The sequence below is a fragment of the Trachypithecus francoisi genome, unplaced genomic scaffold (assembly GCF_009764315.1).
Source record: "Trachypithecus francoisi isolate TF-2019V2 unplaced genomic scaffold, Tfra_2.0 Lachesis_group9, whole genome shotgun sequence".
NCBI classification, from domain to species: domain Eukaryota; kingdom Metazoa; phylum Chordata; class Mammalia; order Primates; family Cercopithecidae; genus Trachypithecus; species Trachypithecus francoisi.
In genome coordinates this window covers 65814688-65835683 of record NW_022681474.1, presented here as the reverse complement: position 1 = coordinate 65835683, position 20996 = coordinate 65814688, and the positions used below count along the sequence as shown (strand labels likewise).

At 40.4% G+C, this 20996-nt stretch overlaps 1 protein-coding gene across 4 annotated transcripts in view; it reads left to right on the top strand.

The window, feature by feature from the left end:
- MYPN (myopalladin) overlaps window positions 1-20996 on the top strand; it is a 103870-nt gene that overhangs the window by 70958 nt on the left and 11916 nt on the right. For all 4 annotated transcript variants that reach the window (XM_033208751.1, XM_033208753.1, XM_033208755.1 and 1 more), the window contains 5 exons: window positions 10008-10229; window positions 15491-15640; window positions 16575-16657; window positions 18488-18614; window positions 20523-20730. In XM_033208751.1, the coding sequence (XP_033064642.1) occupies window positions 10008-10229; window positions 15491-15640; window positions 16575-16657; window positions 18488-18614; window positions 20523-20730 (790 nt within the window). The remainder of the gene's footprint in view (window positions 1-10007; window positions 10230-15490; window positions 15641-16574; window positions 16658-18487; window positions 18615-20522; window positions 20731-20996) is intronic.

Here is a 20996-nt window from a genome sequence, read left to right as displayed (position 1 = left end):
CCTAGGAGGTGGGGGTTGCAGTGAGCCGAGATCGTGCCACTGAGCTCCAGTCTGGGTGACAGAGCAAGACTGTGCCTCAAAAACAAAAATATTTAAAAAAAGGAATCCAGGATCACAAAGCATAATGGAGCTTTCATGACAAATGATTTTAATTCATACATGACTTAGCATGAAGTTCTGCACCCAGTAAGTATTTGTTAACTAGCTATGTTGATTGATTGTTAATTTCTAATCTCCATTTCCCACCCCTCTACCCCCAGCTAATGTCTTATTCCAGCTTTCCTCCTTGACCTCATTTCTCTGGAAACTTTCCCATCTCTTTATTTGGTCCTCTCACACCCCCTGCTTTTTATTATTATTATTATTATTTAATTTAAACTATCTGCAGTTTCCAGATACTGCCCTATGTGACAGAGGGAAAAAAATAAATACCTAATTTTTGTTCTGCCTTTTGTTCCTCTAATTTCCTTCTAAGCTGTTCTGTCAGATCTTCTATTTAAGTCTTTCCTCTTTCATCTCTTACCATGAATTCTTTATGACAATCCTCTTTTGTGAGCCATGAATAGTCATGCCATTCATTCCCTTTCTAACAAGAATTTCACATTGGCCTTACATTCTACTTTGTAAGGCCACTGGCTTTATGCTGCCCACTTTGGGCATTGCAGGACCCCGGCTGCTGGGATAGTGAAGTGTCTCTGTATCCTCTGCCATGGACCCACATAGAATGCAGCAGTCAGAAGCTCCCTGGGGGCTCAGATTGGGAGGTGTCTTGTTCATTGCTGCATCCCTGTCGTGCATGGTGCAGAGTAGGTGCTCAGTGAACATTGCTGGATCAACCCCAGCTATGGGATTTACATTGGTTTCAGATAAGGTAATACAACTGTTAACCAAGTAGAAAAGTTTGGATTTGCTGCAAAACTATGGAAAATAGTTCACTTGACTATATAGATTCTGATTATACCTCATTATGGATACTACCCATTATGGTAACAATCCAACTTAATCAGCTGATTTTAAAAGATGAAAACTTTTTTATTTTTTTGAGACAGGGTATCACTCTGTCACCCAGGCTGGAGTGCAGTGGTGCGATCTCCACTCATTGCAGTCTTGACCTCCTGGGCTCAAGTAATCCTCCCACCTCAGCCCCACCCCCAGTGGCTGGGTCTACAGGTACAAGCCATCTGCTTATTTGTAGTTTATTTATAGAGATGAGGTTTCACCAAGATGAAAACTTTTAAAAGCACACAGAAATTAAACAAAACTCTTGTGTTAACCAAACATTTAAGTATAAAGTAAATCTGTGCATCTTTTAAGAATTCTTTATTCTTAAGTACAAAATTGGATTAAAAGTATTTTTATGCAAGCTCCTTGAAGGTAGAGAATGTTGGAGAGAATGTTGTAGAGAAGGTGCAGAATGTTGTATCCCCATTGTCTATCACAGTGTTTAGCACATAATAGGTACTTACTAAGAATTTGGCAGCAGAGACAGGGTAGACTATGACAACTAGTTATTTCTATTGAAGGCAACAAGTGATTGCTAGATAAATAGCAAAAGAAATTATCTTCTAGGCATGTGAACCTCCAAGTTTCTGTCACCTAGATTGGAGTGCAGAGTGCAATGGTGCATTCTCTGCTCACTGCAACCTTCACCTCCCGCGCTCAAGCAATTCTCCTACCTGAGACCTCCAAGTAGATGGCACTACAGGCACATGCCACTACTCCTGGCTAATTCTTGTGTTATTTGTACAGACGGAGTTTCACCATTTTGCCCAGGCTAGTCTCGAACTCCTGAGCTCAAGTGATCCACTGCCTTGGCCTCCCAATGTGCTGGGATTACAGGCGTAGGCCACTGTGCCCGGCCTACCTCCAAGTTTATCTAAGAATCTTTTCTTCTGTCTCTAAACTCTGACTGTCTCTGGAAAGAAGAGGAGAACACTTTCTCTAACATGCAATGCTTTCTTTTAGTGCACATCATACCCAGAATCTATTGGGAACACTTTGAGCAGGTTTCCTAGCTGGCTTGATCCTGTTTGATTATCTGCCCCTGAATTCCAGGCTCAGGACACAGAGTAGAGAAAGCCAGGGGTGACCTCAGGCAGTGACTGTTGGATCATGGCCCATACCTCAGCAGTGCCATGTCCAACTGGGATGCGTCATTACACTATGGTTGGCAACAGAAAAACTGTCTCCACCAATTTGAAGGAACTGCCAATTTGAAGAAACTTTTTGCAGATGTGTCCCAGAAATCAAATGTTTCAAGTTGTCAATTTATCAGCCTTAAGAGGATTGTCTGTTTTTTAAAAAAATGGCTATATTTTCAAGTGGCATATTCTTCTGAAGTAAATATTTTTAACTTTTTCATTTCCTGTCATAGAGCAACTCTAATTCCATGCAATTCATGAGCCTAGAGAGGATGGGTCATTTCTCATTGATTTAATTTCTATAACACCCAGATTTACATAGAAAAATATATTCTTTCCTTTGAGTGTAGACATCATCTATGAGCAGCTAACACAAAAACTCCTGTTTTTACTCACAAAGGAGATGAGGCAAAAGAACACGGAGAACACAGCATAAACCCCGTACTGGACATTTAAAATGCACATTTATGGACAGTGAATTGATAGTGAAACGTTTGTGCAGAACAGTGCAGAAAATACCTTTACATTTAATTTTAATTTTTTTTTTTTTTTTTGAGACGGAGTCTTGCTCTGTTGCCCAGGCTGAATTGCAGTGGCATGATCTCGGCTCACTGCAAGCTCCGCCTCCTGGGTTCAAGATTCTCCTGCCTCAGCCTCCTGAATAGCGGGGATTACAGGTGCTCACCACCATGCCTGGCTAACTTTTGTATTTGTAGTAGAGATGGGGTTTCACCATGTTGGCCAGGCTGGTCTCGAACTCTTGACCTCAAGTGATCCACCTACCTCAGCCTCCCAAAGTGCTGGGATTACAGACGTGAGCCACCACGCCCGGCCTAACTTCTGCTCCTGATTCCTTCCTTTCCTGATCCTGAAAGGACCTAAGCTGATCCCACATTGACTTTGTTTTGTCCGTGGCCTAGGGATGCATCATGGGAACCACAGCACGCCCTCTGCCCTGACACACTGTAGGCCTGCAGGCCACTCAAGACAGCCTTCCACTTGCCCATCCCCAAACAACCAGCTTGCTCCTCACTCTTTAGATTTCTCAGGCAGGGGGCAAATGGCAATCCCCTGTGTCCCCCTAACTGTAGGAGGCATAGCAAGCTTGCCAAGCTCTCCAATGGACCGTCTCCAAGGGGGTCCATTTAATCTCCCTCGCTAAACTTGAGGTGAAACAAGTACCCCAGGGTTAGGGATGGAGGTAGGCATCTCACAGGCATTAACGGCTCTCTCCAAAGTCCTCTTGCTGGGTCTTCTCCCTCCTGACTCTTGTGTCTGTGATGGAGGTAAAAGGTTGAAATCATCTAAGCTGTCCTTACGCATCTGCTTTGAAACTTCTGAAGAACAGTGTGTCTCAAAAGTCACTTGTTTTCTGATATCTAGCCCATCTTGGTGCCTCAGTAGAAACTTCTGATTACAATCTGGTTACAAGTGTATCCTCACTGCCTGGTTACTAATAATGTATATAATATATATATATATGGCTTTTTTTGTTTTTTTGTGTGTTTTTTTGTTTGTTTGTTTGTTTGAGATGGAGTTTCACTTTGTCACCCAGGCTGGAGTGCAGTGGCACGATCTTGGCTCACTACAACCTGTGCCTCCCGGGTTCAAGTGATTCTCATGCCTCAGCCTCCGAAGTAGCTGGGACAACAGGCACTCACCACCACGCCTGGCTACTTTTTTGTATTTTTAGTAGAGACGAGGTGTCACCCCGTTGGCCTGGCTGGTCCCAAACTCCTGACCCCAGCTGATCCGCCTGCCTCAGCCACCCAAAGTGCTGGGATGACAGGCACGAGCCACCACACCTGGCCTCTAATAGTATATTTTAAACAACTCATTGAGCTCTCTGTTTTCATCACCTCTCAACTTGGAGTACTGGTTAAGATAACAAATATATAGCCAAATGTGTATTTACTATACACATTTATGGTCAAACAAAAAGCACATATTTTCATCATATTGCTTCTGTAGTTCCTTTGGCTAAGTTAATTCAAGCATTTAAATTCTGTAAAATCAGGCCCTAACTTAAAATCAAGTTCCTAAAATTAGTTGTTTGGAATACATAGAGACAATGTGGTATCTATATTCTCAGGCAGGTGCTTAAAGGCTGTATATCTATAACCCATTGTGTTTCTGAAGTATAAGTATAATCATAACTTACCACCATGTATAATAATATTTCTCTGGAGCCAGGCAGAGTGACTCACGCCTGTAAACCCAGAACTTTGGGAGGCTGAGGCGGGCGGATTTCTTGAGCTTAGGAGTTCAAGACCAGCCTGGGCAACATGGCGAAACGCCGTCTACCAAAAATACAAAAATTAGCTAGCTGTGGGGGTGCTGTGTGCCTGTTGTCCCAGCTATTCAGGAGGCTGATGGGAAGATGGCTTGCGCCCAGGAGGCAAAGTCTGCAAGGAGCTGAGATCACATCACTACACTCCAGCCTGGGCAACAGAGCCAGACCTTGTCTCAAAAAAAAAAAAAAAAATTCTTTGGAAAAAAATAGTTCATAATATAGAATTTCAGGAATTCATCTTTCCTTGTAATAATTCTAACAGTGTAGTTAGCCAAGAACTTACCAGTTCTCCCCAGGCAGGCAATAGAAACTGCAGAGAAGGTTCTTTAGCTTATAGCAAGAACTCTATTAGAATAGGGGCTAGAGGTGGTATGGATGGATTGGAAATTTGAGGACATAATAAAACAAGAAGCCATAGAAGGTTAAGACCTCTTGCCTACTGAAAATCCCCAGAGGCCGGGTACAGTGGCTTATGCCTGTAATCCCAACACTTTGGGAAGCTAAAGTGGGAGGATTGCTTGAGCCCTGTTCAAGACAAGCCTGGGCAACATAGGGAGACTCCATCTCTAGAAAAAAAATTAAAAATTAGCTGGGCATGATGGTGCATACCTGTGATCTCTGCTACTTGGGAGGCCGAGATGGGAGGACTGCTTGAACCCAAGGAGTCGAGGCTGCAGTGAGCTGTGATCACGCCATTGCACTCCAGCCTGGGTGACAGAGTGAGAACCCGTCTCAATAAAAAAGAAAAAGAAAACCCCCCAGAATACTTCTCCATTTTGGGCTGGCTCCTTGGTTACTCATTTTATTTTATTCTATAGACCTCAGGGATTGGTCTTCTTGTTTCTCTTAATCCTTCAAGTTTTTCTTTTGTTCCTGGTAATTTGGATTCAGATACGTAATATCCTGATATCAAGCAAGTAAAGCCTTTGTAAGAGTTTTCAGGAATAACTGGAAACAGACTATGTGAGAGTAAAAAGAGTCTGATATCCACCTTGATATGCCCTTTTTTTCACAGAGTCCCATAGGAACAAGGGCCATTCATAGAGAACTGGTAAAAGGATCGGATACATGAATGACCCAAATAAGATTTACCAGAGTAAACCCAGATCCACTGTTAACTGTTGGAGGCAATTTTTTTTTTTTTTTTAGATGGAGTTTCACTCTTGTCCCCCAGGCTGGAGTGCAATGGCATGATCTTGGCTCACTGCAACCTCCACCTCCCGGGTTCAAGCGATTATCCTGTCTCAGACTCCCAAGTAGCTGGGATTACAGGCACACGCCACCACGCCCGGCTAATTTTTGTATTTTTTGAGGCATTTGTTTAAGGAACCGTGGCAGGACATAGAAGTGAGACAGGAGCAGAGGAAACAGGAATGGAATGAGGGCGGGCAATGGACAACACCAGGACTAGGTCTGGGGAAACAGCTGCAGCCCCAGTGTCAGGGAAGGGACAGGTTGGGAGACGATGTCTTGGAGCTTTCCCTTCTGGCTTTCGGTGCCTGTGCCCTGTCCTTGGCTGGCCAGCACTACTCGAGTCCTGGGAGTATGCTGAGAAGTGGGGGCTGGAAATGGGAGGTGGAGGATCAGGATGTGTAGCATCGAGAGAAGAAAGAGGAAAATCTCTGGTGGGTGAAAAGGAAACATCTGAAGCCATACAGCCTCCCCATTCCTGTTAACGGTTTAAGGGTGGATGACTGTAACTTGGTGATGATGGAAACTGGGACTTCTGGCTGGGCGTGCTCAAGCCTGTAATTCCAACACTTTGGGAGGCCGAGGCGGGTGGATTGCTTGAGCTCAGGAATTCAAGACCAGCCTGGGCAACATGACGAAATCATGTCAGAAAGAAGGAGGGAGGGAGGGAATGAAAGAGGGGAGGAAGGGAGGGAGCAAAAAGAAAAGAAAGGAAAGGACAAGAAAAAAGAAAAGAGGAAAAAAAGAAAGAAACTGGGACTTCTGCTTGCTTTAGTCTTTGTTTCTGAAATATGAACAGAAAACTCTGAAAAGCACAGATTAGCTTTAGGAAACAATAACATTTTCTTTATGATTTACCCATAGCAAGAGTCCCCAGCTAATTCCCTAGTGGGCCTCCAGGGTGGGTGCCATCCACGTACCCTCCCCAACACCCCCTGCCAGATACAGACTCAGTCAGCACCTCTAGGCACTTCTCCCCGTGAACACAGGCACCCAGTCCACACCCCTCTCCACCAATGATCACAGAGCCTGAAATAAATGGAGAAGTCACCCTCATGAAAAGTTTGGGGTCTAGGATCTGCATGTGGAGTGAGAACTATGTGAATTATTCTTTTTGAATGTAATTTGAAAATAATAAATAATAAAATGTAGCACCTATCTCACATGGTAACGGAATAAAATGACTTATTGGTTTACTTCTAAACATCCTGGAAAATAAACCCAAATTTGTTAAAAAGAAAAGTAATATCAATTTAGAATCATGAATACACTCCAACAAAGAAAAGAAATTTCCTGGTGTGATTTTAAACTGGCAAGTCTACAAAATACTTCAAACTTGTGAGACCATATAATATATTTATGGAAAATACAGTCATTGTGAAGAATTAGGTTGAATCATATGAAACTTCTGATAGTCTACCATTGTTGACCTACAAAATGTCAGTTTCACATAGTTTCACCTAATAGGTGGATAGTGGAAGCTTTAATTATTAACTTTTCCCAAAAATATTCCTATAATGTAGAAAATAATCTTAATATATTTCAACTAAATCTGGTTTCAGAATCCAGTAACAATCTTTTACTTTAACTGATTTGAATGATCTCATTAAAAATTAATAAACTTTACAGGAAATTAATCACTTTTTCCACCCTATAAGAACTGGGTACTTACTTTTTTTTTACCCAGTTTGAGATGTGGCAGAGAGGAGCAGATTTAAAATTGATTCCAACAAATTAAAACCAAGAAACACTTAGTTTCTGTAGTTCCAAAGTTAAAATTCTATTCAAATTCAGATGATTCTACTGAATGTATAAGACAGTAATTAGAGGACATCACTAATGTGATTTAGCTTGAGAATGCATGAGTGCTGAACTCAGTCACTCTCCCACTGACTAGGGGCAGGTGCATATCAGCCATGTGCTTCCAAATTCCACTTCAGGAGCATGCCAGTACCATCTCCATAGAGTTCCCCTAAATTATAAAATTAGGGTCAACTAGAGTCATAAGTTTAACCAAAGGTCTCACTCTCACCCCAAGCACATGGCTCCAGATTCCTCAAAGATGTGGTAATGTCAGAACAAATGATTGCTTCTACTTCATTCATGTATTCACTCGTTCTTCAGATACTTATTAAGTGCTCACCTGCCATGGTGCCAGTACTCTTTTAGGTGCTGTCAGTATAGGGGGAAGGAAGACAAACAAGATCCCTGCTCTTGTGGAGCTAACATTCTAACACTTGGAGATTCAATCATTCAATCAATAAACAAACAAGAAAAATACTAGATAGTAACCAGTGCTATGTAGAGAATTAGAATGGGGAGTTACATTAGATGAAGGGATCTGGGGAGGCTGCTCTGGGGAGGTGACATTTAAGTTTGATGGGCAGGCTATGGCAGGGAGAGGGAGTAAGAGGAATCCAAGATGAGTCCTAGTTTTAGGGTTTACTTAGTGCTGTCAAAGTGTGGTCCGAGGACCTGTGCCAGCCTGCAACATGTCACCTCTCTGCCTTGAGATTAGCACAGAAATTAAGAGTAATCATGCAGGGCCAGGCATGGTGGCTCATGCCTATAATCCCAGCACTTTGGGAAGCTGAGGTGGGTAGATCACTTGAGATCAGGAGTTCGAGATCAGCCTGGCCAACATGGTGGAACCTCGTCTCTACTAGAAATACAAAAGTTAGCTGGGCATGGCAGAGGGTGCACGCCAGCCTGGGCAATAAAACAGAGGGAGACTCCGTCTCAAAAAAAAAAAAAGAGTAACAATTCAGAAAATTTTATAGAAATTTGACAGGGAAGTTTTATATAGTATGCAATAATTTTGCATTTCTTTCATTTTGCTAGTAATTTGTTTTTATTTTACTTTACAAAAGTGCAGGCTGGAAATTTTTAAAACCTAACTTTCATGGTAGACAGTGTGAGAAACATTGGTTTAATCACTTAACCAAGTGGATGCATAGTGGTGCCATTTCCTGAAATCAGGAAAAGGAGGTTAAGAGTATCTCTGGGGGACAGAAATCAAGCGTGTTCTGTTTGAGCCATCCTGTTTGAAATGCCCATTAGACATCATAATGTAGAATAGTAGTATATGACTCTGGAATTCTGGGAAAGAGAACAGGCTTGGAGATATGGATTTGGGAGTCATCAGCAGAAAGTATCTGAAGCTTGGACATTGGTTGAGCTCACCTAGAGCAGAGATGGAGCCAGCACAGGAGACTGGTGCGGCGAGAGAAAGAGAAGGAAAGACCAGTATGGTGTATCACGGAAGAAAATGTTTCAAAAGGAAAAAGTAGTCATCTGTGTCTAATGCTGTTTAGATCAAGTAAGGTAAGAATAGATAAATGACAATTAGATGTGGCATATTTGAAGACCCTGACAGTCGCAATCTCAGAGGAACGAAAAGAACACAAGACTAATTGAAGTAGGTTAGCAAGAGAATAGGTGACAATGAAATGATCTCATAACAGTAGAGGATTATTTCAAATGGTTTTGTTGTGAGAGGGGCAGAGAGATGCAGTGAAAGTAGATATGGGTTAAGAGAGATTTTTTCCTTTTTCTTTTCTTTTTCTTTCTTTCTTTCTTTTTTTTTTTTTTCTTTGACACAGAGTTTTGCTCTGTTGCCCAGGCTAAATTGCGGTGGTATGATCTCAGCTCACTGCAACCTTTGCCTTCTGGGTTCAAGCAATTCTCATAACTCAGCCACCCCAGTAGCTGGGATTATAGGTGTGCACCACCACACCCAGTTAATTTTTGTATTTTTAGTAGATACAGAGTTTTGCCGTGTTGGCCAGGCTGGTCTCGAACTCCTGGCCTCAGGTGATCCACCTACCTCAGCCTCTCAAAGTGCTGGGATTACAGGTGTGAGTCACTGCGCCTGGCCTCTTTTCCCCCCCACCCCCCACCATCTTGTATTGTTACAGTAGAGATATATTTTTCAAGACAGCTTTTCCTCAAGTGTGAAGATGGAAAAATCCAGTAGAGACAAGAAGCTGGTGATGCAGGCATTGCAGGCATATATCAGAATGCAGTTCAGAATGGCTTTGCCAAAATAACTCTATAGGAAGTTATCCATATTGAAAGGAACACTAATAGTAGCTCTGAAAATTATATTCCATCTACATTCCATTTCCTACAGAATTCTACTGGGACTGCATGCTCAGGTGGAATATTAGGCTGCACTAAGGCCATGTGGGATTTTAGGAGAGACACTGATATTTCCTTTAGTGCTCCATGGTGAGAAACTGGATCTGGAACATACCTGGTTTATTTGGATTTCATGGTATAAATCTAACGTCTGAATCTTAAAAAGTGGCTTCCTCAGTTGTGCTGATGGACGTGTTCTTCCTTGCCATATGGAAATTGAAACATGTTTGTCATTTTGACAGGAGTACAAAATTTCAAGCTTTGAGCAGAGGCTGATGAATGAAATAGAGTTTCGCTTGGAACGTACTCCTGTTGATGAATCAGATGATGAAATTCAACATGATGAGATCCCCACGGGGAAATGTATTGCTCCCATCTTTGACAAGAGACTCAAGCACTTCCGGGTCACAGAAGGCTCCCCAGTCACATTCACCTGCAAAATTGTTGGGATACCTGTTCCAAAGGTAGGGGAAGATGACAAGCCAGTTGGCCACCTAACAGCATGGAACTATAGACAGTGCCTTCAAGAAGGTCTTTAAAAAATATACACAATGTTTTTTCTTCTTTTTTGTATTTGTTATTGATATAGTTATACATGTTTTAGGGTATATGCGATATTTTAGACTTGTATACAATGTGTAATGATCAAATCAGGATAACTGGGATATCCATCACTCAAACATTTATCTTTTTTGTGTATTAGGAACGTTACAATTTTTCTCTTCTAGCTATTTTGACATATACAACAAGTTATTATTAACTATAATTTTTCCACTATGCTACCAAGTACTAGAACTTATTTCTTCTAACTGTACGTTTTCACCCATTAACCAACCTCTCTTCATTCCCTTCTCCCATCTACCCCTCCCAGCCTGTGGTAACCACCATTTTACTTACTACCTCCACGAGATCATTTCCTTTAGCTCCCACATATAAGTCAGAACATGCAATACATGTCTTTCTGTGCCCAGCTTACTTCACTTAACATAGTGACTTCCAGTTTCATCCATTTTGCTGCAAATGATGGGATTTCATTCATTCTTTTTATAGCAGAATAATATTCCATTGTGTATAGATACCCCATTTTCTTTATGTATTCATCCATTGATGGACACATAGGTTGATTTTGTAACTTGGCTATTGTGAATAGTGATGCAATAAATACAGGAGTGCAGATATCTCTTCAACATACTGATTTCCTTTCTTTTGGATATATATCCAGCAGTGGGATTGCTGGATCATATGGTAGCTCTATTTTTAGTTTTTTGGAGAAAACAGTCTCCATACTGTTTTCCATAACAGCTGCACTACTTTACATTTCCTCCAATGGTGTATGAGGGTTCCCCTTTCTCCACATCCTCACCAGCATTTGTTATTTTTTTTTTTTTGTCTTTTTGGTAATAGCCATTCTAACTCTGGTGAGATGATATTTCTTGGGGTTTGATTTGCATTTTCCTGTTGATTAGTAATGTTGAACATTTTTTCATACACCTGTTGGCCATTTGTATGTGTTCTTTTGAGAAATGTCTATTCAGGTCTTTTGTGTGTATGTGTGAGACAAAGTCTCACTCTGTCGCCCAGGCTGGAGTGCAGTGGCACAGTCTCGGCTTACTGCAACCTCTGCCTCCCAGGTTCAAGTGATTCTCATGCCTCAGCCTCCTGAGTAGCTGGGATTACAGGCGCCCGCCACCATGCCCAGCTAATTTTTGTATTTTTAGTAGAAATGGGGTTTCACCATGTTAGCCAAGCTGGTCTCAAACTCCTGACCTCAGGTGATCCACCCTGGAGACCCCAGCCTCCCAAAGTGCTGGGATTACAGGCGTGAGCCACTGCGCCCAGCCTATTCAGGTCTGTTGCCCATTTTTAACAGTCTTGATTTTGGTTTTTGTTTTTTGCTATTGAGTTGTTTGGGTTCCTTATATATTCTAGTTAGTAATCCCTTGTCAGATGAATACTTTGCAAATATTTTCTCCCATTCTGTAGGTTGTCTCTTCACTTTGTTAATTGTTTCCTTTGCTGTGCAGAAGTTTTTTACTTGCAGTAATCCCATTTATTTTTGCCTTTGTTGTCTGTGCTTTTAAGGTCTTACCCCAAAAAAATTTGCTTAGACCAATATCCTATAGTGTTTCCCCATTGTTTTCTTCTAGTAGTTTCATAGTTTCAGGCCTGGCATTTAAGTCTTTAATGTATTTAGAGTGGATTTTTTTATCTGGTGAAAGGTGAGGATCTAGTTTCATTCTTCTCCATGTGGGTATTCAGTTTTCCTAGCACCATTTATTGAAGAGACTATCCTTTCTCTCGATATATGTTCTTGGTGACCTTGTCAAAAATGAGTTGGCTATAAATACATGGATTTATTTCTGGGTTCTCTATTCTGTTCCGTTGGCCTATGTGTCTATTTGTATGCCAGTACTATGGTGTTTTGGATACTATAGCTTTATAGTATAATTTGAAATCAGGTAGCATAATGCCTCCAGCTTTGTTCTTTTTGCTCAGGATTGCTTTGGCTATTTGTGGTCTTTTGTGATTCCATATGAATTTTAGAATTGCTTTTTCTATTTCTTTTTTTTCTTTTTTTCTTTTTTTTTTTTTTTGAGACAGGGTCTCGCTCTTTTGCCCAGGTTGGAGTGCAGCGGTGAGATCTCTGCTCACTGCAACCTCCACCTCCCAGGTTCAAGTGATTCTCCTGCCTCAGACTCCCGAGTAGCTGGGATGACAGCTGTGTGCCACTACGCCTGGCTAATTTTTGTACCTTTAATAAAGATGGGATTTCACCATGTTGGCCGGGCTGGTCTTGAACTCCTGGCCTCAAGTGATTCACCCACCTTGGCCTTCCAAAGTGCTGGGAATACAGGCATGAGCCACCATTCCCAGCCTGTTTTTTCTATTTCTGCAAAGGATGTCATTGGTATTTTGATAGGGATTGCGTTGAATCTGAAGATCACGTTGAGCAGTATAGACATTTTAACAATGTTAATTCTTCCAATTCGTGAACATGGGATATCTTTCCATTTGTGTGTGTGCCGTCTTCTATTTCTTTCAGTGTTTTATAGTTTTCCTTGTAGAAATCTTTCACTTCTTTGGTTAAATTTATTCCTAGGCTTTTATTTATTTATTTTTGTAGGTATTGTATTGCTTTCTTAATTTCTTTTTCAGATTGATTGCTGTTAGTGTATAGAAATGCTACTGATTTTTGTATGTTGATTTTGTATCATGCAACTTTACTAAATTTGTTTACCCTAAGAGGTTTTTGATAGAGCCTACATTTTTCTAAAACATCAGATCATGTCATCTGCAAGCAAGGATAATTTGACTTCTTCCTTTTCAGTTTGGGTACCCTTTATTTCTTTCTCTTGCCTAATTACTCTGGCCAGGACTTTTAGGCCTATGTTGGATAAAAGTAGTGAAAGTGGGCATCTTTGTCTTGTTCCTGATCTTAGTGTAAAGACTTTCAATTTTTCCCTGTTCTGTACTATATTAGCTGTGGGTTTGTCATATATGACTTTCATTGTGTTGTGTTCCTTCTGCACTCAATTTGTTGAGGGTTTTTTCATCATAAAGAGGTGCTGAATTTTATTGAGTGCTTTTTCATTGTCTATTGAAATGATCATATGGTTTTTGTCTTTGATTCTGTTGATGTGATGTGTCGTGTTTATTGACTTGCCTATGTTGAATCATCCTTGCAGAGCTGAGATGAATCACACTTGATCATGAAGAATAATCTTTTCAATGTGTTGTTGAATTCAGTTTGGTAGTATTTTATTGAGGATTTTTGTACCTATGTTTATCAGGAATATTTACTTGTTGTCTTGTTGTTGTTGCTGTTGTTGTTGTTGGGTCTTTGGTTTGAGTATCAGGATAATGCTGGTCTTGTAGAATGAGTTTGGAAGTATTACCTCCTCTTTAATTTTTTGAGATAGTTTGAGTATAATTGATATTAGTTCTTCTTTAAATATTTGGTAGAATTCAACAGTGAATCCATTAGGCCCTGGGCTTCTCATGGATGGGAGACTTTTTCATTACTGCTTCAATCTCATCACTCATTATTGGTCTGGTCTGTTTAGGTTTTCTATTTCTTTGTAGTTTAGTCTTCGTAGGTTGTATGTGTCCAGGAATTTGCCAATTTCTTCCAGCGTTTGCAATTTGCTGGCATATGGTTGTTCACAATAGTCTCTAGTGATCATTTGTATTTCTGTGGTATCAGTTGTATTGTCTCCTTTTTCATCTCTTATTTTACTTATTTGGGTCTTCTCTCTTCTCTGTTTCTTTCCTAGTCTAGCTAAATGTTTGTGAATTTTGTTTATCTTTTTAAAAAACCAATTTTTCATCTCTTGTATTTTTGGTCTTTTGTATTTTTTGTCTCAATTTTATTGATTTCTGCTTTGTATTTATTATTTCTTTCCTTCTACTAATTTTGGATTTGGTTTGTTCTTTGTTCCTTGAGATGCCTCTTTAGCTAATTTATTTGGAGTCTTTCTGGGTTTTTTTTTATGTAGGAATTTATTGCTATAAACTTCCCTCTTAGTAAGAAAGTCTTATCAGACTCTAGTGAAGTAGCTACAGAGAGAATGAAAACCCATACCAGAAAATTAGCAAAGCCCAGATAATTTCACTTAAAAAAAAAAACCCATCAGGAATGAGATCGTTAAATAGTCAGGCTAAAAAGAAATCAGACTTACGGGTAAGTTCAAATTTTAATAAAAGTTTAAAATAAGTGTCTTAGTCACAATACTATATTTTGGGCTATTGATTTTCATAGCCATCAAACTCACCAAACTGATATTTTTCTGTCTACTTAACACTTATTTAATATCCACAGGGTACCTATTCTTGTACAAAGTGAGCTATATTTGTAGCATTAGTATTAGGTTGGTAAATGCTAAAAATGTCATATCGTTATCACTGGATGCTGAAAAATCACATCAATCAGCAGATTTTTTGGCAGTCAGCTGAGAGAAGGATTTACACCCAGCATGGTTTGTGGCAGAGAATCTCTCTGCTCTTCTTTCATAAACGTTAGCATAGTGCTATCATGTATGGTTAGGTAACCAGGAAAAGTAGAGGAGGACAGCTGCAGCCAGTACTTTATCTCCTCTGTCTCTGAGAGATCTCCTTCACACATGCAAAACTTAACATGAGATATATAGATAGATGTGTATGTGCACACACACACACACGTATACACACACACACACACACATAGATATTTACATTTTGGCTGGATGAGAAATTTAGCAAGTTAATCCTAGCTTCATTCCATTTAGTGCAACAAACCATACTAACCTTTCAAGCAAGGTGACTTATTCTAAGTGCTGAGATCTGCAACTGCAGGAGACTTGAACTTGTAAATAAGATAATGAGAAAATATCCAGTCTCCTGGTTTTCATTATTTTGTTTCTGAAGACATGTTCATTCCTTAGGGTGGTTTTTAAAACTAAATATGAAGTACAAGAAAAATCGTCAAAAACTTCATCTTAGTCCTAAATTATATTGGATTCTTTACCTAAATAATAACATTTAATGTTAAATAGTATTATATAGGTACAAGTGGAGGGGCATATTATACAGCCATTTTTAATATATTTTATAACTTTTTTTCCAAGTGCTTCATAAAGTATGGGTCACTTAAAAGATGGCAGTTGTCCCTTGCCTCACCCCAGACCCTAGTTTATTAACCTCTAAAGATAAACAAAACAGTGTACATCTTGATAATTTTTCATTTCAGGTTTACTGGTTCAAAGATGGTAAGCAGATTTCTAAGAGAAATGAGCACTGCAAAATGAGGCGAGAAGGAGATGGGACATGTTCTCTGCACATTGAATCCACCACCAGTGATGACGATGGCAACTACACCATCATGGCAGCCAACCCCCAGGTGGAGACGCTGGGTTCTGCGCTGTGCTGCACTCTGAGGAAGGAGCGGTTAATGTCATTGTGAATGAGACCTTGAGAAGTGCGAGTTACTAAGGATTGCTGAGGAAAATGAATGAGAAGCATTGTGATTGTGTGTAACTAGGGCACAGCATCACAACTTAAAAGACTAGTTAGCCACTAACAGTTCACTCAATCCTTCAGCCTTTGTCAAGGGACAGTAGTACTATTTTTTCGCTGTGTATACCTTGCAGACTTATTGAACTCAGTCTTGTGTTTCTCAACACATTGATTCTCTTGAAGAGTCAATAAATCATTATACCAATCATTCTATCAGGAATGATCTGTCATGTTTGCTCTTTAGCGAATAGGCAAATTACTTTGCAAAGGTTTGTGAATGTCCCTCAAACTCAGAATGTCCACATTTTTGGATTGTTTTGTTTTTTAAACTTGGAAAGCCATAATCATCCACTTTCCTTTTCTGAATGAAGCCAAATCTTAAAACTCCCCTAAAAGATGTGGCAGAATAAACATCTTCAATTACTATTTGGGTAGGAAGTACAGAACTATAACATCCATTCCTACTGAAATGTTAGTTTTAAAGAGTCTCTGTTGAGGAACGTATGAAAATATTTGGCCATGCTTTTAAATTATGACTGCAAATAACGTTAACTACATAAGAATTCAAATTTCTTTTTACCTTTGTGCTGTTTATATCTCAGTTTAAAATGAAAGTCATTACCATACTCTTAAAAATCTCTCCCCCGGAATATTAACAGTGATTTAAGAAATCATATTTTATTGTTTTTATTCCTCTCCTCCAAAGAAAAACTCATAATAGCCAAAATTTCACAATGTTCTGGTCCAGTAAATTTTATGTACATTGAAAAAGTGTGAGATTCTTCTTATTTTAATCTTGTTCATTTTCTGTTTCTCAGGGGAGAATCAGCTGTTCTGGCCACTTGATGGTACAAAGTTTGCCCATTCGCAGTCGACTAACCTCTGCTGGTCAGTCTCACAGGTAAAGACAATAAGCATTCCCTTTCTCTAGGTCCTTCCCAAGCACCTCCCCACTATCATGAGCACCGAAGTACTGGATCCATGAATTCTTAATTAAGGGTAGTCCTTCACTTTCAGCATCAGCATCACCTGGGAGTTGGCTGGAAATGCAGAATCCCAGGCCCCACTCTGGATCTACTGACTCAGAATCTGCATTTTAACAGAATTCCCAGGTGATTCACAAGCACAGTAAAGTTTAACAAGCACTAGTCTCTGGGTTTTTTTTTTTTAAGTTTGATTTTTATCTTTTAGAGACAAAGTCTCACTTTGTTGCCCAGGCTGAAGTGCAATCATGTGATCATAGCTCACTGCAACCTCAAACTCATGGGTTCAAGCCATCTTCCCATCTCAGCCTCCCAAGTAGCTGAGACTACAGACGCATGCCACCATGCCGGCTAAATTTTTCTATGTGTGTGTAGGGACGGGTGTCTCACTATCTTGCCTAGGTTTGTCTCACACTCCTGGCCTCAAGCAATCCTCCCGCCTTGGCCTCCCAAAGTGCTGGGATTACAAGCACAAGCCACCACTCCCAAGCTGGCATGCTTTTAATGGTTCAAAATTTGTAACCATCAGTAGCACCTGCACACATAATATGTAAATCAGACCCATTGAAGTAAGTTACCATCTTTTGTTTAATAAAACAGAAACCTTTAATGATTGAATGTATATTGATGGAATGTTTTTGTTGTTGTCTTCAATGTAACAACTGGTTTTCTTCCTCTCTGATTTTACTAACCACTAAGAAGAAAGAGCCTGGCTCTCCACTTGAATCTTATGGTGCCACAAAGTCTTAGCAAAGCATTCCATAGCTGCTGACACAGAAGAATTAAATGTGACTTACCAAAGGAACAAAAATAGTGACCCATGTTTCAGATACAGTATTTCACCAGCGTTGCAACTATACCTTCTTCTTCTTCTTTTTTTTCTTTTTTTCTTTTTTGAGATGGGGTCTCACTCTGTCACCCAGGCCAGAATGCAGTGGTACGATCTCAGTTCACTGCAACCTCCACCTCCCAGGCTCAAGTTATCCTCCCACCTCAGCCTTCCAAGTAATTGGGACCACAGATGTGCGCCACCATGCCCGGCTAATTTTTGTATTTTTCGTAGAGACGGGGTTTCACCGTGTTGCCCAGGCTGGTCTCAAACTCCTCAAGCAATCAACCTGCTTCAGCCTCTCAAAGTGCTAGGATTACAGGCTTGAGCCACCAAACCTGGCCCCCTCTACCTTTGCCTCCTCCCCCTCTTTCTCTTCCTCCTCCTCCTTTCTTTTTTAAGAACAGCTGTTACTGTTGGTCAATCTTATCCAGTTTAAGTTCATACTCATCTTTAATGGTCTGCCATGATTTATAGCCAGGTTAAATTTTATTACTCAAAGACACAGGGATTGCAGCTGCCTTGCTCTGGGTAATAAATAGGACTTCTCTTTTGGCTCTTGTTTGAGGTTCGGATTGAATACTAATCTATTTGTTTATTTTGATGACTTTAGAACAACTGGTTGAACTCATAGCAAGGTGAGCTGAGCCCACTTAACCCAGAATGACAGAAAGAAGCTAAGCCTGTTTATTTGATTGCAGATCTCACAAGACAGTCCCACAGTCTGTGAGATACTTACCACTTTGTGTTTTACATCAGCTCCACACCATTATTTATTGTTTAAGCTCCAGCCTCCCCTTTCTCCCCTCAAAAAAAAAAAATCTGTTCTCTAGGTCCTGTAGCCATGCCTAAATGCCTATCATCATAAATTTGTAAACTTATTTCTATGTTTAATATCTGAACATGCTTGTTCTTATAGGGGAAGATCCCGAGTGCAAGAAAGAGACAAAGAGCCCCTACAGGAACGCTTTTTCCGACCACACTTCCTGCAGGCTCCTGGGGATATGGTAGCTCACGAGGGGCGCCTCTGTCGGCTGGACTGTAAGGTAGACTCCGGCACCCATCCTTGGTTCCAGATCTGTTGATATTTTGTATTTGTTTGCATTCATTTTTGTTTGTATTTGTTTTGTGGGTTTCTTTTTTCAGGAAAGATGAGATGGGGAAGGGAGAGAGATCACTTTTTTTTTTTATCATAAAGCTTGTTTGGAGTATTTAATGTCAGATGAAATTATTTTATGAAATTTTTGAATCGTTATATATTAATAAAAATTTACATTGGTGTTATATCAAGTTAATTGCATTTTTAGAAGATAACCGAAGAGGTGATACACAGTAGTTCTCCCTTATCTGAAGGACACGCGTTTCAAGCCCCGCTGTGAATGCCTGAAACTTTAGGTAGTACTGAGCCCTATATATAGTATGTTTTAAATTTGATAACCAAGACAGCTACTAAGCATCTAATGGGCAAGTAGCATAGACGGTGTGAACACAGTGGACAAATGGGTGATTCATACCCTGGATAGGATGGAGTAAGACGGCATGAGATTTCATCACGCCACTCAGAACGAAACACAACTGAAAACGTAGAAATTTTATTTCTGAAATTTTTCATTTAATATTGTCAGACTGTGGTTGACCTCAGGTAACTGAAACTTTAGATAAAAGGAGGACTACTATAATTCAGACATTTGCATCTAAGCCTTTTAAGAATTCTAGAATGCTATGGAAGATTTAGATACAAGACTTTTCATTTGGTGTCTGGAAAGTGATAAAAACTATAGAGCCATATGGTGTGATTTTCACATCCTTGAAGTGAATTGTTGGACGTGTGGCCTTTGAAAATGTATAGACATGAAAATATGGCTCCAAGGTAGTATATAAGAACAAAAGCTGGTTTCCCATACTAATCAACCTCCTTTACCTTTAGCTATTCTACATTCTCATTTTTTGACCAGGGTTTAGTTGAGCAGCGTGGATATCTCTCAGTATGAAGAGAAGCTTACATCACCCTTTCTGCCCCATAGATGCAAAATGCTATGGAAGACTTAGTTGCAAATTAGCCAAAGCTTGAGATTAAGCATCCATAAAGGGTCCACTTCTATCTATGCTATCTATGGTTCTTCTTCTCTTTGTGGCTGCCTAAATAATATTCAGATTGATTGTTACATCCCCCTCCCTAAACTCTGAAAGATTCGCATGCCTGGGTCCCACCCCCAGAGATTCTGATTTATGGTAAATGGGCACCAGGATTTTTAAACACCTCCCACATGATTGTAATATACAGCAAGGTTCAAGAACTCTGGTTTAATATCTGGCCTTTCATCATCCTCAGCAAACTAACATAGGAACAGCAAACCAAACACCGCATGTTCTCACTCATAAGTGGGAGTTGAACACTGAGAACACATGGACGCAGGGAGGAGGCATACCATGCCCTGCTGGGGACACGGGAGGGGTGAGGGGAGGGAACTTAGAGGACAGGTCAATAGGTGCAGCAAACCACCGTGGCACATGCAAACCTATGTAACAAATCTGCACGTTCTGCACATGTATCCTGTCTTTTTGGGGTTTTTTTGGGATTTTTTTTTTTTTAGAAAAAATAAATCTGGCTTTTCTCTTGGCTATTAGGTATGTAAGCAGTATATCGTCTCTGAAATTGATGCTGCAGGCCTATTGTATCTATTTCGCTTTTTAATTCTTATTTATGCTAATCTAGAGTATAATCACATAGGTTAACCATGATGTCAACTGTGATCAAAGTACCATACGGTTCAAATTCATGCAGCCGTTTATTCAGACCCTTCTTTTCTCTCGATGCCCCTACAGAGAGCTTTCTCATCACTCCATGTTTTCTCTCACTGTCTGTTTGGTGTCAAGCAAGGATAAAGAATTCAGCCATCAAATAAATGTGCCTGTCATCAGTCATTTGCCTCAGCTGTCCTGTTGTTTATTAGGTGAGTGGTTTACCGCCCCCGGAGCTGACGTGGCTACTCAATGGCCAACCTGTGCTACCAGATGCCTCCCACAAGATGCTGGTCAGGGAGACCGGAGTCCACTCTCTGCTCATTGACCCTCTCACTCAGCGCGACGCAGGGACCTATACGTGCATCGCTACCAACAAAACTGGGCAGAATTCTTTTAGTCTGGAGCTCTCTGTAGTAGGTAAGGTTTGCTGCTGGGACCCCTAAACAAAACTTCCTCCAAAGTCATTGCCCAAATAGGCAGAGCCTCTGCCAGAATTCCTTCATCCTTTGGCCGGCTAACTCCAATCTCAATTTCCCCTTCACTGTGGTAGGGTTGGTATTTCCCACATCACTTTCAAAACCATGCCAGTAATCTAAAATCATAACCTGATACCATGTGCATAATACCTGTTAAACAAATGAGAGCCATTGTAATCATCAATCAATCCATCCATCCATTAGCTG